This window comes from Nerophis lumbriciformis, linkage group LG03, assembly GCF_033978685.3.
Source record: "Nerophis lumbriciformis linkage group LG03, RoL_Nlum_v2.1, whole genome shotgun sequence".
Taxonomy (NCBI): Eukaryota; Metazoa; Chordata; class Actinopteri; order Syngnathiformes; family Syngnathidae; genus Nerophis; species Nerophis lumbriciformis.
Window position 1 is genome coordinate 61,817,501 of NC_084550.2, and position 15,605 is coordinate 61,833,105.

The following is a 15,605-nucleotide window of genomic DNA, read 5'->3' on the forward strand; positions in this document are numbered from 1 at the left end:
TCACGTATATGTCATGTTTTTTCAATGTTAACACTTTTGTACAAATAAGTACATTTGCACTTTATTTTTCAATGTGTTTGTTCTGTAAAGGAATGAGTTAATGTTTAAAATGACTGGTTAATAGTGCTATTATAAAGTGCAATGTCAGCACAATTTTCTTTCCTACAATTTAAAATGCACTTGTTTTAAGAAATAAATACAGCGTTTGAAAAGCATACACAATCTGTGTTAATATATTAGTCTGTGGTTAAAAGGACTTGAAAGGACTCGAAACTCAAAATGCAGGACTTAGGACTTGACTTGAGACTTTCCAGTCTTGACTTTGGACTTGACTCGGGGCTTGCCTGTCTTGACTCGGGACTTGACTCGGACTTGAGGGCAAAGACTTGAGACTTACTTGTGACTTGCAAAACAATGACTTGGTCCCACCTCTGCTGTCCAATATACTTCAAATACTTTATAAATACAGTGCATCCGGAAAGTATTTTCACAGAAAAGAAGAATGGGCGAAACTGCCCAAAGATAGGTGTGCCAAGCTTGTGGCATCGTATCCAAAAAGACTTGAGGCTGTAATTGCTGCCAAAGGTGCATCGACAAAGTATTGAGCAAATGCTGTGAATACTTATGTACATGTCATGTTTTATTTTTAACACATCTGCAAAAAAAACTAATGAAATTATCTGACAAATATATAAGATAAACAGACTAGATTTTGGGGGAAAAAAATGTTAAAAACTAGTGAAATTATCTGACAAATACACAAGATAAAAAGACAACATTTTGGGAAAAATTACTGAAAACTAATGAAATTATCTGACAAATATACAAGATAAAAAGACTAGTTTTTAGGGAAAAAAATACTAAAAACTAGTGAAATGATCTGATAAATATACAAGATAAGAAGACTGGATTTTAGGAAAGAAAATACTAAAAACTAATGAAATTATCTGACAAATATACAAGATAAAAAGACTAGTTTTTAGGGGGAAAAAATACTAAAAACTAGTGAAATGATCTGACAAATATACAAGATAAGAAGACTAGATTTTAGGAAAGAAAATACTAAAAACTAATGAAATTATCTGACAAATATATAAGATAAAAAGACTAGTTTTTAGGGGGAAAAAAATACTAAAAACTAGTGAAATGATCTGACAAATATACAAGATAAGAAGACTAGATTTTAGGAAAGAAAATACTAAAAACTAATGAAATTATCTGACAAATATATAAGATAAAAAGACTAGTTTTTAGGGGGAAAAAATACAAAAAACTAGTGAAATGATCTGACAAATATACAAGATAAGAAGACTAGATTTTAGGAAAGAAAATACTAAAAACTAATGAAATTATCTGACAAATATACAAGATAAAAAGACTAGTTTTTAGGGGGAAAAATACTAAAAACTAGTGAAATGATCTGACAAATATACAAGATAAGAAGACTAGATTTTAGGAAAGAAAATACTAAAAACTAATGAAATTATCTGACAAACATATAAGATAAAAAGACTAGATTTTAGGGAAAAAAGTACTAAAAAACAATTAAATTATCTGACAAATATATAACATAAAAAGACTAGATTTTAGGAAAGAAGATACTAAAAAGTAATGAAATGAGCTGACAAATATATAATATACAAGATAAAAATGCTTCACTTTTTCCACATTTTGTATTGTTACAGCCTTATTCCATAATAGAATACATTCATTTTTGTCCTCAAAATTCCACACACAATACCCCAAAATGACAATGTGAAATTATTATTTTTTTTTAAATTTTGTAAATTTGTTAAAGATAAAAAGCTCTAACATACTCAATACTTTGTTGACGCACCTCTGAGAGCCAGTACAGCCACACCCAGGATGTCTCTGTCCATTGCTGCATTCATCTGAGTCTAGTCAGGGAGGTGACCTAGAACCTGATGGTCACTCTGTCAGCATTCCTCTGTGGAGAGAGGAGAACCTTCCAGAATCCACCAATCAGGCCTATACGGTAGAGTGGCAAGACGGAAGATATTTCTTAGTAAAAAGTTAGCCAAAATGCACCTGAAAGACTCTCAGACCATGAGAGTGATCTAAATGATCTGGTCTGATGAGACAAATATTGAAGTCTTTGGTGTGAATGCCAGGCGTCATATTTGGAGGAAACCAGGCACCGCTCATCACCAGGCCAATACCATCGCTACAGTCAAGCATGGTGGTGGCAGCATCATGCTGTGGGGGTGGTTTTCAGCGGCAGGAACTGGGAGATGAGTCAGGATAGAGGAAAAGATGAATGTTCAGAGACATCCTGGATGAAATCCAATGCTTCCCATCCAACCTGATGGAGCTTAGGCAGTGCTGCAAAGAAGAATGGGCGAAACTGCCCAAAGATAAGTGTGCCAAGCTTGTGGCATCGTACTAAAAAAGACTTGAGGCTTTAATTGCATCGACAAAGTATTGAGCAAATGCTGTGAATAATTATGTACATGTCATGTTTTATTGTTAACACATCTGCAAAATTAAGAGAGAGAAAAATCACATTGCCATTATGGGGTATTGTGTGTAGAATTTTGAGGATAAAAATGGATTTATTCTATTTTGGAATAAGACTAACATAACAAAATGGGAATACTTTCCAGATGCACTGTACATTAGACAATACACATTTATTCAACCAGATGACAAACTGAACCTGTTAAGAGCATAACTGCATTTGTGTGTTTGTGTGTGTGTCAGCATGTGCGTGTGAGAGGCAGGGATCATGTGACGAGGGCATGGAAGGGTCTGGCCAGTGTGTGTGCAGGCCGGGCTGGAAGGGCGAGCGCTGTCAGATCGACATAGGTGAGTCCCGAATGATGTCGTGACAAAGAAAAACTGTCCAAACATGGAACTGGAGCAGTGAAAGTCCCTAAAGTGGTACAGTTTGGAGATTGACATAAATATCCCGGACACATAAAGTAGTGAAGGGATTTATATGGATCTCGCGTGAGAGGAAGAGGGGGGGTTAATCATTCTGCAATGCAGTCTGCTGAAAATAATGGCCAGCGGCACTCTACATAGAAACTGACGCTGTTGTTTTAAAGTTGGACTTGCCACAAAACATATTTTAAAGTATTCAACACTCTACTGCCGTCTGGTGGCTAAAGTGAATAGTGCACACCCCTAATTCGTCACGTTTCATGTGTCAGGTAAACGGCACCGAATGGGGCTATATGAATCCCTTGAAATAAACTCTACAAGTGTGTTTTGCCACCACGATAGAAGAGTACCAGTGATGGCAAAAAGGAGAAGTGTGATGCTGGCCATCAATCAATCAATCAATCAATGTTTATTTATATAGCCCTAAATCACAAATGTCTCAAAGGGCTGCTCACAAATGTCTCAAAGGGCCATAGCAGAGAGGCTAATGAGTGCTTTGTGTGCATGCGTCCAGGCTCCATCCCAGAGGAGTGTCGGCTGTGCCACCCTCAGGCCGACTGCTTGCCGGGCGTGGGATGTCGGTGCAAACCTGGTTTTCAGGGGAACGGCACCTCCTGCACTTCTGAGCCCCGTGAGTGTTCTGCTGCTCCGAGTGCATGCAACATGTAACCTCTAACGTCTTTGTTAAGCAATAGCCGCACTTTTCTTTGGAGAGCAGCCTGACTAGACAAGTGCATCAGAGAGAGTGATGCTACACTTTTTACTCTGCAAACAAAATACAGGATAAAAAGACTAGATTTTAACTAAACTAGTGAAATGATCTGACAAATATATAAGGTAAAAAGACTAGATTTTAGGAAAAATATACTAACAATTAGTCGAATGATCTGACAAATATACAAGATAAAAAGACTAGATTTTAGGAAAAATATACTAAACTAATGGAATGATCTGACAAATATACAAGATAAAAAGACTAGATTTTAGGGGGAAGAAATACTAAACACTAGTGAAATGAACTGACAAATATATAAGATAAAAAAACTAGATTTTAGGAAAAAAAATACTAAAAAGTAATGGAATGATCTGACAAATATACAAGATAAAAAGACTAGATTTTAGGGGGAAGAAATACTAAACACTAGTGAAATGAACTGACAAATATATAAGGTAAAAAGACTAGATTTTAGGAAAAATATACTAACAATTAGTCGAATGATCTGACAAATATACAAGATAAAAAGACTACATTTTATGAAAGAAATACTAAAAACTAGCGACATTATCTGACGAATATACAAGATAAAAGGACTAGATTTTAGGGGGAAAAAATACTAAAAAGTAGTGAAATGATCTGACAAATATATAAGATAAAGACTAGATTTTAGGGGGGGAAATACGAAAACCTAATGAAATGATCTGACAAATGTATAAGATAAAAAGACAAAATTTTAAGAAAAAAAATACTAAAAACTAGTGAAATGAGCTGACAAATATATAAGATAAAAAAACTAGATTTTAGGAAAAATATACTAAAAACTAATGAGATTATCTGACAAATATACAAGATAAAAAGACTAGATCTTAGGAGGAAAAAATACTAAAAACTAGTGAAATGATCTGACAAATATATAAGATAAAGACTAGATTTTAGGGGGGGAAATACGAAAACCTAATGAAATGATCTGACAAATGTATAAGATAAAAAGACTAGATTTTATGGAAAAAATACTAAAAACTAGTGAAATGATCTGACAAATATATAAGATAAAAAGACTAGATTTTAGGAAAAATATACTAAAAACTAGTCAAATGATCTGACAAATATACAAGATAAAAAGACTAGATCTTAGGAGGAAAAAATACTAAAAACTAGTGAAATGAGCTGACAAATATATAAGATAAAAAAACTAGATTTTAGGAAAAAAATACGAAAAACTCATGAAATCATCTGACAAATGTATAAGATAAAAAGACAAAATGTTAGGGAAAAAAATACAAAAAAACTAGTGAAATGAGCTGACAAATATATAAGATAAAAAAAACTAGATTTTAGGGAAAAAAATACGAAAAAGTATTTAAATGATCTGACAAATATACAAGATAAAAAGACTAGATTTTATGAAAAAAAAAATACTAAAAAGTAATTAAATGATCTGACAAATATACAAGATAAAAAGACTAGCTTTTATTTAAAAAAAAATACTAAAAACTAGTGAAATGATCTGACAAATATATAAGGTAAAAAGACTAGATTTTAGGAAAAATATACTAACAATTAGTCGAATGATCTGACAAATATACAAGATAAAAAGACTAGATTTTATGAAAAATATACTAAACTAATGGAATGATCTGACAAATATACAAGATAAAAAGACTAGATTTTAGGGGGAAGAAATACTAAACACTAGTGAAATGAACTGACAAATATATAAGATAAAAAAACTAGATTTTAGGAAAAAAAATACTAAAAAGTAATGAAATGATCTGACAAATATACAAGATAAAAAGACTACATTTTATGAAAGAAATACTAAAAACTAGCGACATTATCTGACGAATATACAAGATAAAAGGACAAGATTTTAGGGGGAAAAAATACTAAAAAGTAGTGAAATGATCTGACAAATATATAAGATAAAGACTAGATTTTAGGGGGGAAAATACGAAAACCTAATGAAATGATCTGACAAATGTATAAGATAAAAAGACAACATTTTAAGAAAAAAAATACTAAAAACTAGTGAAATGAGCTGACAAATATATAAGATTAAAAAAAACTAGATTTTAGGAAAAATATACTAAAAACTAATGAGATTATCTGATAAATATACAAGATAAAAAGACTAGATTTTATGGAAAAAATACTAAAAACTAGTGAAATGATCTGACAAATATATAAGATAAAAAGACTAGATTTTAGGAAAAATATACTAAAAACTAGTCAAATGATCTGACAAATATACAAGATAAAAAGACTAGATCTTAGGAGGAAAAAATACTAAAAACTAGTGAAATGAGCTGACAAATATAAAAGATAAAAAAACTAGATTTTAGGAAAAAAATACGAAAAACTCATGAAATTATCTGACAAATGTATAAGATAAAAAGACAAAATGTTAGGGAAAAAAATACAAAAAAAACTAGTGAAATGAGCTGGCAAATATATAAGATAAAAAAAACTAGATTTTAGGGAAAAAAATACGAAAAAGTATTTAAATGATCTGACAAATATACAAGATAAAAAGACTAGATTTTATGAAAAAAAAAATACTAAAAAGTAATTAAATGATCTGACAAATATACAAGATAAAAAGACTAGCTTTTATTAAAAAAAAAATACTAAAAACTAGTGAAATGATCTGACAAATATATAAGGTAAAAAGACTAGATTTTAGGAAAAATATACTAACAATTAGTCGAATGATCTGACAAATATACAAGATAAAAAGACTAGATTTTATGAAAAATATACTAAACTAATGGAATGATCTGACAAATATACAAGATAAAAAGACTAGATTTTAGGGGGAAGAAATACTAAACACTAGTGAAATGAACTGACAAATATATAAGATAAAAAAAACTAGATTTTAGGAAAAAAAATACTAAAAAGTAATGAAATGATCTGACGAATATACAAGATAAAAAGACTACATTTTATGAAAAAAATACTAAAAACTAGCGACATTATCTGACAAATATACAAGATAAAGGGACTAGATTTTAGGGGGAAAAAATACTAAAAAGTAGTGAAATGATCTGACAAATATATAAGATAAAGACTAGATTTTAGGGGGAAAAATACGAAAACCTAATGAAATGATCTGACAAATGTATAAGATAAAAAGACAACATTTTAAGAAAAAAAATACTAAAAACTAGTGAAATGAGCTGACAAATATATAAGATTAAAAAAAACCAGATTTTAGGAAAAATATACTAAAAACTAGTCAAATGACCTGACAAATATACAAGATAAAAAGACTAGATTTTAGGAGGAAAAAAATACTAAAAACTAGTGAAATGAGCTGACAAATATATAAGATAAAAAAACTAGATTTTAGGAAAAAAATACGAAAAACTCAAGAAATTATCTGACAAATGTATAAAATAAAAAGACAAAATGTTAGGGAAAAAAATACAAAAAAAACTAGTGAAATGAGCTGACAAATATATAAGATAAAAAAAACTAGATTTTAGGGAAAAAAATACTAAAAAGTATTTAAATGATCTGACAAATATACAAGATAAAAAGACTAGATTTTATGGAGAAAAAAAATTACTAAAAACTAGTGAAATGATCTGACAAATATACAAGATAAAAAGACTCGATTTTATGGAGAAAAAAAAATACTAAAAACTAGTGAAATGATCTGACAAATATACAAGATAAAAAGACTAGATTTTAGGGGGGAAAAATACTGAAAACTAGTGAAATGATCGGACAAATATATAAGATAAAAAGGCTAGATTTTAGGAAAAATATACTAAAAACTAGTCAAATGATCTGACAAATATACAAGATAAAAAAAACTAGATTTTAGGGGGAAAAAATACCAAAAACTTATGAAATTATCTGACAAATATTTATAAGATAAAGACTACATTTTGAATGAAATGAATGAAATAAGTTTATTTCGGTCATATAATCAACCATCAACCATTTTGTGTGATCAGTTTAACAGTACAGATTATACATATTTAACAATCATACACATTTAAACTCAAAAAGAAAAGAAAAGAAAAAGAATGACCGAAAAAGGAATAGGCTGAAGCCAAAGCTTATATTTGCCTATCCTATACATTCACTGAAAATTAGATTGCCTGGAACATCAACGTTAAAAAAATCAATGGGATGAAAGTAATTGCTACTATATTTTATAATTTTCAATAATTTCACCTTTTCAAGGTTTTCTGAAACCTTAACAAAGAACTACATGTCTTCAGCTCATCACAGAGCTTGTTACACCATTTAACTCCTAAAACTGAAATACATTTGTATTTTATATTCCTTCTTACTTTACCTATTTCAAAAATAAATTTCCCCCGTAAATTATAGTTTTCTCCTCATAATTGAAATAACATAAGAGTACAAGCTGGAAGGCTGTTGTTCTTTACTCGAAACATAATTTCCATTGTTTTTAAAAACACTATCTTATCTAATACATCTTAATAATTTTAACACATTAGAACTTATAAATAATGGATTGGTATGTTCATAGTAGCACGCTTTTAGGAAAAAAAAGACTAAAAACTAGTGAAATGATCTGACAAATATATAAGATAAAAAGACTAGATTTTTGGGGGGAAAAATTTAAAACTAGTGAAATGAGCAGACAAATATACAAGTTAAAAAGACAAAATTTTGGGAAAAATTACTAAAAACTAATGAAATTATCTGACAAATATACAAGATAAAAAGACTAGATTTTAGGAAAAAAATATATTAAAAAGTAAGGAAATGATCTGACCATTATACAAGATAAAAAGACTAGATTTTAGGAAAAAAATACGAAAACCTAATGAAATGATCTGACAAATGTATTAGATAAAAATACAAGATTTTAGGAAAAAAAATACAAAAAACTTGTGAAATGAGCTGACAAATATAAGATGAAAAAAACTAGAGTTTAGGAAAAAAATACTAAAAACTAGTCAAATGATCTGACTAAGACACAAGGTAAAAAGACTAGATTTTAGGGAAAAAAATACTAGAAATTAATGGAATGATCCGACAAATATTTATAAGATAAAAAGATTACATTTTAGGAAAAAAATACTAAAAACTAGTGAAATGATCCGACAAATATATAAGATAAAAAGACTAGATTTTAGGTTAAAAAATTTACTAAAAACTAGTGAAATGATCTAAAAAATATATAAGATAAAACGACTAGTTTTTTGGAAAAACATTTTTAAAAACTAGTGAAATGACCTGACAAATATACAAGATAAAAAGACTAGATTTTAGGAAAAAATATATTTAAACGTAATGAAATGATCTGACAAATATACAAGATAAAAAGACTAGATTTTAGGAAAAAAAATAGTCAAAACTAATGAAATGATCTGACAAATATATAAGATAAAAGACTAGATTTTAGGAAAAAAAATACTAAAAACTAATGAAAAGATCTGACAAATATACATGATGAAAAGACTATATTTTGTATTTTTTTTTTTTTTACTAAAAAATAATTAAATTATCTGGCAAATATATAAGATAAAAAGACCAGATTTTAGGAAAGAAAATACTAAAAAGTAATGAATTGATCTGACAAATATATCAGATAAGAATACTAGATTTTAGTAAAAAAAAACAAAACTAAAAACAATGAAATTATCTGACAAATATATCAGACAAGAAGACTAGATTTTAGTAAAATAAATAAATAAAAACTAGTGATTTTAGGTTAGAAAAATTACTAAAAACTAGTGGGAAATATATATAAAATAAAAGTACTAGATTTTAGGGGAAAAATACTAAAAACTAATTCAATTGTCACACAAATATGTAAGCTAAACAGACTAGATTATATTAGTAAAATACTAAAAAGCAATTAAATTATCTAAAAATATATATGATTACATATATAATATATATATCAAAGATGCTAAAACTAGTAAAATGATCTGAGAACTATATAGAATAAAAAGACTATTAAAAGTATTTTATCAAACAAAACCAGTTTTATTTTAAGTAATATAGAATTTGATCAGATATGTTTATCTATTGTATGGAGGGAATTAGTTAACCATAGAACTGGCACCCAATGTTATTAAAAAGTATTGATCTTAAATCAATAATCGTTTTGAATCGAGAATCGATTCTGAATCGAATCGTTACCCTCAAGAATCGAATCGAATCGAATCCTGTGGTGCCCAAAGATTCACTCGTAAACGTAACACGTTGTGTGTTGTCGTACCACTTAGACCCTGAGGAGGTGGTAGTGAGTCACGGTGACATCGGGTCAACAATGACAGTACACATTATAGGGCAGACCTGGGCATATTAAGGCCCGGGGGCCACATACGGCCCGTTAAGCTTTTCAATCTGGCCCGCCGGACATTCCCAAATCATTTTTTTTTAGATCTTTAAGATGGAAACTGTAGCTGCCATTATGATGTGCAGTGATGTTTTCTAATGACCGTAAGTCTTCAACTATAAAAAGTATTTCAATGCTTGGAATCTGCGCTTTTGCATGATATACTAGTTACTATGGTAATCTAATTAGTTACTATTAGTCATAGTAGCTCAGACGAGGCACCAAGCAGTGTGGGTGTGGTTTGTTTCCACAGAGTGTTTCCAGAGCCTGAAATGTGGGTGTCAGGGACAGACGCAGAGGGAGATTTTTACAACAAAGTTCTAAAGCTTAGTGATGTATCAGATGTATCAGATTGTAGGTGTGTGTTTTTTTTTACCCTTCGCGTTTGTATTTCGCTGTGTTTGTTGCATTTTTGTTGCGTTTCGCTTGATTGTAAAATATGTGGATGGACAGGAGGTCGTATGTTGTCAATATTCAGTGTTTTATCCTTCATAGTTAATATTGTAAATCACACAGTCTTTATTTTCATGTACATTCTGGGTGTCTCATTCAGTAAGAAAAATTAAAATTCCATTCCGTTTTCTCAGGCGGTCTGTCATTAAGTTTTTAGCATTCAATCAGACATTATTGTGAGGTTTTGTATTAGTGTTCCTCAAAATAGATATACCTGCCCCCGGACACATTTTTTTCTCAAAATTTGGCCCCCCAGCCAAAAAATTGCCCAGGCCTGTTATTGGGGCATGTGGAAACATTTCACTATTCATTTTAATCTGAATACAGTTTGTTGGCGTATAAATATGTTTTAATCCTGACAGTGATGTTTTCAGCCTAACTTCCTGTTGTATCTTCCTGTCCCTTCTCTGCCGAGTGGTACTTGACTTTTTTTATTTTATTTTTTTTAATTCAATATGGTGGAGCGATCTAATTCTGCCTAGTGTTGCGTCGGACCAGTTCTTCCTCCCAGGGAATATAAATTACTGGTTAATCCCAAATTCTTTCGATGACATATATGCTGAGTAAGAAGGACCATCAAGACAGAATTGGAATATTTTCAAGTTTTACTAAAGCTTTAGGAGATCAGTTTAACCCAGGGGTCGGCAACCCAAAATGTTGAAAGAGCCATATTGGACCAAAAATACAAAAAAAAATCTGTCTGGAGCCGCAAAAAATTAAAAGCCATATTACATACAGATAGTGTGTCATGAGATATAAATTGAATTAATAGGACTTAAAGGAAACTAAATGACCTCAAATATAGCTACAAATGAGGCATTATGATGCAATATGTACATATAGCTAGCATAAATAGCATGTTAGCATCGATTAGCTTGCAGTCATGCAGTGACCAAATATGTCTGATTAGCACTCCAACAAGTCAATAACATCAACAAAACTCACCTTTCATGCACGACCTTAAAAGTTTGGTGGACAAAATGAGACAGAAAAAGAAGTGGCATAAAACACGTCCTAGAAAGTTATACATGTAAACAAACTACGGTGAGTTCAAGGACCGCCAAAATTAGTAGGACAAAACGGCGCTCGCAAAATACTCGAATCAGTGAAGCATGTTTAATACAAACAGTGTGCTTTATAACAATTAGGGAGGTTTGTGTCATGTTTGTCCTCCTACAGAAACCATATTAAAACAAAAAATAGATTGTTTTCCCCTCATCTTTTTCCATTTTTCATACATTTCTGAAAAAGCTCCAGAGAGCCACTAGGGCGGCGCTGAAGAGACGCATGCGGCTCGAGAGCCGCGGGTTGCCGACCCCTGGTTTAACCAATACATTCTTATCGGCTACTCTAGTTGATCTGGCATTCCAACGGAAAAGCCAACTCCTTTGCCCACAAAGAAAACTCCCATCTCTCCCCCTCGCAACACTGATAAGGAAAGAGTGGGTGTTGTATTTCACATTCCTGATGGTTTAAGACACTAAACAGACAATCTGAAGACAAAGAGAGACTGGTAGAATATACAAAGGAAAAGTACTAGATAACCTAAACATGGTTATGTAAAAAGAAAGAACTGTTAAACATACAGCCTGTATATGCATCCTCCACACTAGCAACACATTTTCCGTGCTAATATGTCCGCTGGCCAACGTATGATTTCAGTTGTCCAGTTTAATAAGGACTACCTTGGGTTATATGAGAGGTTGAATACACAACTGTTGGATTGGACACATCTGAGAAAGCCACATGACTGGAGATGTGGCCAATAAGCGATGACGGCTACATTGCGTCTTAGGGGATAGCTAACCTCAGCCGGCTGCTCCTGCTAACAAGATTGTGACGACAGATTTATTCAAACACGTCGCAGCTCCAGATCTCTGCTCTGAGTACAACGGCGGCTGTCACCAGGAAGCAGACTGCATCCAGACGCGGCTGCAGGTCAACTGCACCTGTCGCAGCGGTTACCAAGGCGACGGGTACTCCTGCGAGGCCGTCAACAGGTGAAGGCTGACCTCGGGTTTCTTTTGCGTTCTTTTGTATGACATCGGACGTAACGACCTGGGATGTCTTACAGGTGTGTGGAGGAGACGAATGGCGGCTGCAGTGACTTCGCTTCCTGCAAGTTCACAGGTCCGGTGAGTAGAAACCTTACCAGGATACCGTATATTGCGCCGGTATTTAGGCCTCACCCACCAAATTTTAGAGGAAATAAATATTTTTTCATATATTAGCCGCATCGGACTATAAGATCCAGATACAGTATATACTATATTTTGCAAATGTTTATTAAATGGGATCCCCAGCAAGAACATCCAGAAGCTGCAATACATACAGAATAGTGCTGCTAGGATCCTGATGAGAGTGCGGAAATACGACCACATCACACCAATTCTCAAATCCCTTCACTGGCTTCCTGTTCCACTCAGGATTGCATACAAAGTCTCCCTACTAACCCACCAGTGCCTCCATGGAAATGCCCCCCTCTACCTCGAAGAACTACTCACCCCCAAATCCTCCACACGACACCTCCGCTCCGGACACGCTAACCTCCTCCAACCTCCGAGGACAAAGCTCCGAACTATGGGAGACCGGGCTTTCTGCTCTGTGGAACGCTCTCCCTGACCACCTGAGGGCACCACAGACTGTGGATGCTTTTAAAAAAGGCTTAAAAACCCTTCTTTTGAAAAAGCCTTGTTTTAGATATATGCATACTAGTTCTAGCTATTAGGCTGTTCTAGTTTTTATTTTGATACATTTTTATTATCTTTTTATTTGAATTTTTTTTAATACACTGTAGCACTTTGAGGTTGTTTGCTCAATGTAAAGTGCTTTTTACAAGTAAAATCTATTATTATTATTATTAAATGTTTCCAAACGGTGCATGTCGAGTAAAACGGCTAATCAAACAAAACAGAAGTCGTCGTCTTGGACCCACTAGCTGCGAAATCTAGCTCTCCAATCAGCTACTCCTACTCCATGGTGACGTTTTGGTGAATTTACTGAGGAATTTGTGAAACAATACCAAAAGAATGCCATTGTAAGTTTGTCACGTTCAAACACTGAGGACATCTATTAAACAAGACAAAAGGCAAGGAATCAAACAGAGACAGAATTCAATTTGGACTCAATATTGAGGAGAGACATGGCCACTGCACTCTCTGTACAGTCCTGCACCACGCTCTGACGAAGAAGGTTTTCGTCTACTCCTTTATTCAGATGTTCAATGTTCACGCACCAACACATGTCACAGCAGGAATGGGAAGTATGTAAAACAGTCATTGTTTTCGGTCGCTTTGAAGTCCAAGAAGAGGATTTCTCGGGCTTGGGCTCTTCCTGGATCCAGCTGGGGCAGGTGTTGGAGGACAATGGATAACCCCTCCCGCCTCCTGACCACAGCAACTTCAAGAGGGCAGCGGGTCGTAAATAGCGTTGACCTCGGTTACCAAATAGTTGGAAGAGAGTTTGTGAAATACTTCAGAGAGAGTTCGTTTAACACTTCAAAGAGAGTTCCTCTGGAAGTTGAGCAGATCCTGCCATCTGTCCGTGTTGAAATCACAGTGGAGTTTTACGAGCCTTCTTCCTCTTGTTAGGCCTCGAAAGACAGCCTTCATCTTCTCATCAGGAACATAATGTAATGTAATGTTTCTTTTGTGATAACTTACAAACAATTATTCCAACAAAGTTATTAATACTAACACACAATCGTAAATGTGTTAGCATATTAGCTAATGCTAACGACGCTAGCGGATAGCATCAGGGTAGTACGTACGAATATGCACGAACACACTCCTAAAGACATCACACATGGGACAGGTTTAGTAAGTAAGAATCGTTTTAGTTGCATTGCGAAACTTACAAACGTTGCTTGGAGTGGTGAACGAAGAATCCTTTCGAGCAGAAGCGCCGTGGACGGTTATACCTCTGGTTCAAGGCACGAAACAGGAAGTACATTTTCAACCCGCGGTGAGCGAACTCGTCCAAACAGTAACACACCTTTTCAGCGTCTCTGTCGGTGTTGAAAACTATTTGTTGAGTACAAAACAATATGGCCGTTAGCAAGGGGGGGGGAAAAATCCATAAATTAGCTGCACCGTTTTATAAGCCGCAGGTTTCAAAGCGTTGGGGGAAAAAAGTGTGCTAACAGTTGGGAAAATACGGTATTAATTTTGAAATCCTACTATTTAACAAAGAGTATTAGGACCTTGGGTAATGATGGCCCAAACTGTGTTGTTCCAGAACGAGCGCGAGTGTGAGTGCTTGCCGGGATACGTGGGTAACGGAGTCCAGTGTCTGGAGAAGGTGGCGCCCCCTGTGGACCGCTGCCTGGAAAACAACGGAGGGTGTGATCCTGTGGCCTCCTGCAAAGACTTGCATTACCACGGTAACGCCACGTCACCTCACAGAAACATCATTTTAATAACAACAACCACGTTACCATAGTAACGTTAGGGGCGGCATAGCTCGGTTGGTAGCCACAGTGTGTGTACCGTGTATTCACTTCCTTCACTACCCAAACCTACCCAGCTGTTTCCATAGTAACGTGTCCACAAGGCTATTCATGTATGTTGCCATGGCAACACAGTCACCCCGACTGCCATTGCCACTGTAATCACCATGGCAACAAATATGCAACAGGCGAGCCGCTTAAACGGGATGGCAGTGTAACCATGGTAACGCCCGCTCACTGGAACGAGTCCATCGTTTAATGGCGGTACTCGGAGAAATCATTCCGTTGCTACGGTAACTGCTGACTCTGCAGCAGCTGGCGTTCATGTGATACTTTAGGCAGGCCTGGTAATACTCATGACGCTTTGGCCGAAGTCGCCTTCGTTCCACCTTGAAATAGTGCAGTACAACCAATGAGACAATGTAAACGACTGAGAGCAGCAAGATACAAGCGCTACAGCAAAGTGGAGACTGCGGAGCACAGTAGAACCCGCTTGTTTTGACGACAAGTCTACGTGGACCACGTCATCAAATCCCCGACCCGACGTGTTCCCGCTTCAGTTGACCTGGACGTACTCGATTTACCGTGCATGTGTGTGGCAGTATTGTCGACCTCCTCGTTATTGCTAAATAGCGTGAAATAACAGTATTTTAACGTGCACATTGTGACTTCTTGTTTTGTGCATAGCGAGCTTCAAAATAAAAGCCAAAACTCTTAACTTTGTGTAAATACAAAACCCAAAAGCAGTG

The 15,605-nt window shown here is 34.2% G+C and overlaps 1 protein-coding gene across 2 annotated transcripts in view; it reads left to right on the forward strand.

Annotated features, from left to right (window-relative positions):
* The window catches only part of stab1 (stabilin 1), a 216,691-nt gene that overhangs the window by 156,176 nt on the left and 44,910 nt on the right, over positions 1 to 15,605 (forward strand). For both annotated transcript variants that reach the window (XM_072912860.1, XM_061940474.2), the window contains exons 57-61: positions 2,722 to 2,826; positions 3,419 to 3,535; positions 12,277 to 12,409; positions 12,484 to 12,544; positions 14,646 to 14,790. In XM_072912860.1, coding sequence (XP_072768961.1) covers positions 2,722 to 2,826; positions 3,419 to 3,535; positions 12,277 to 12,409; positions 12,484 to 12,544; positions 14,646 to 14,790 — 561 coding nt within the window. The remainder of the gene's footprint in view (positions 1 to 2,721; positions 2,827 to 3,418; positions 3,536 to 12,276; positions 12,410 to 12,483; positions 12,545 to 14,645; positions 14,791 to 15,605) is intronic.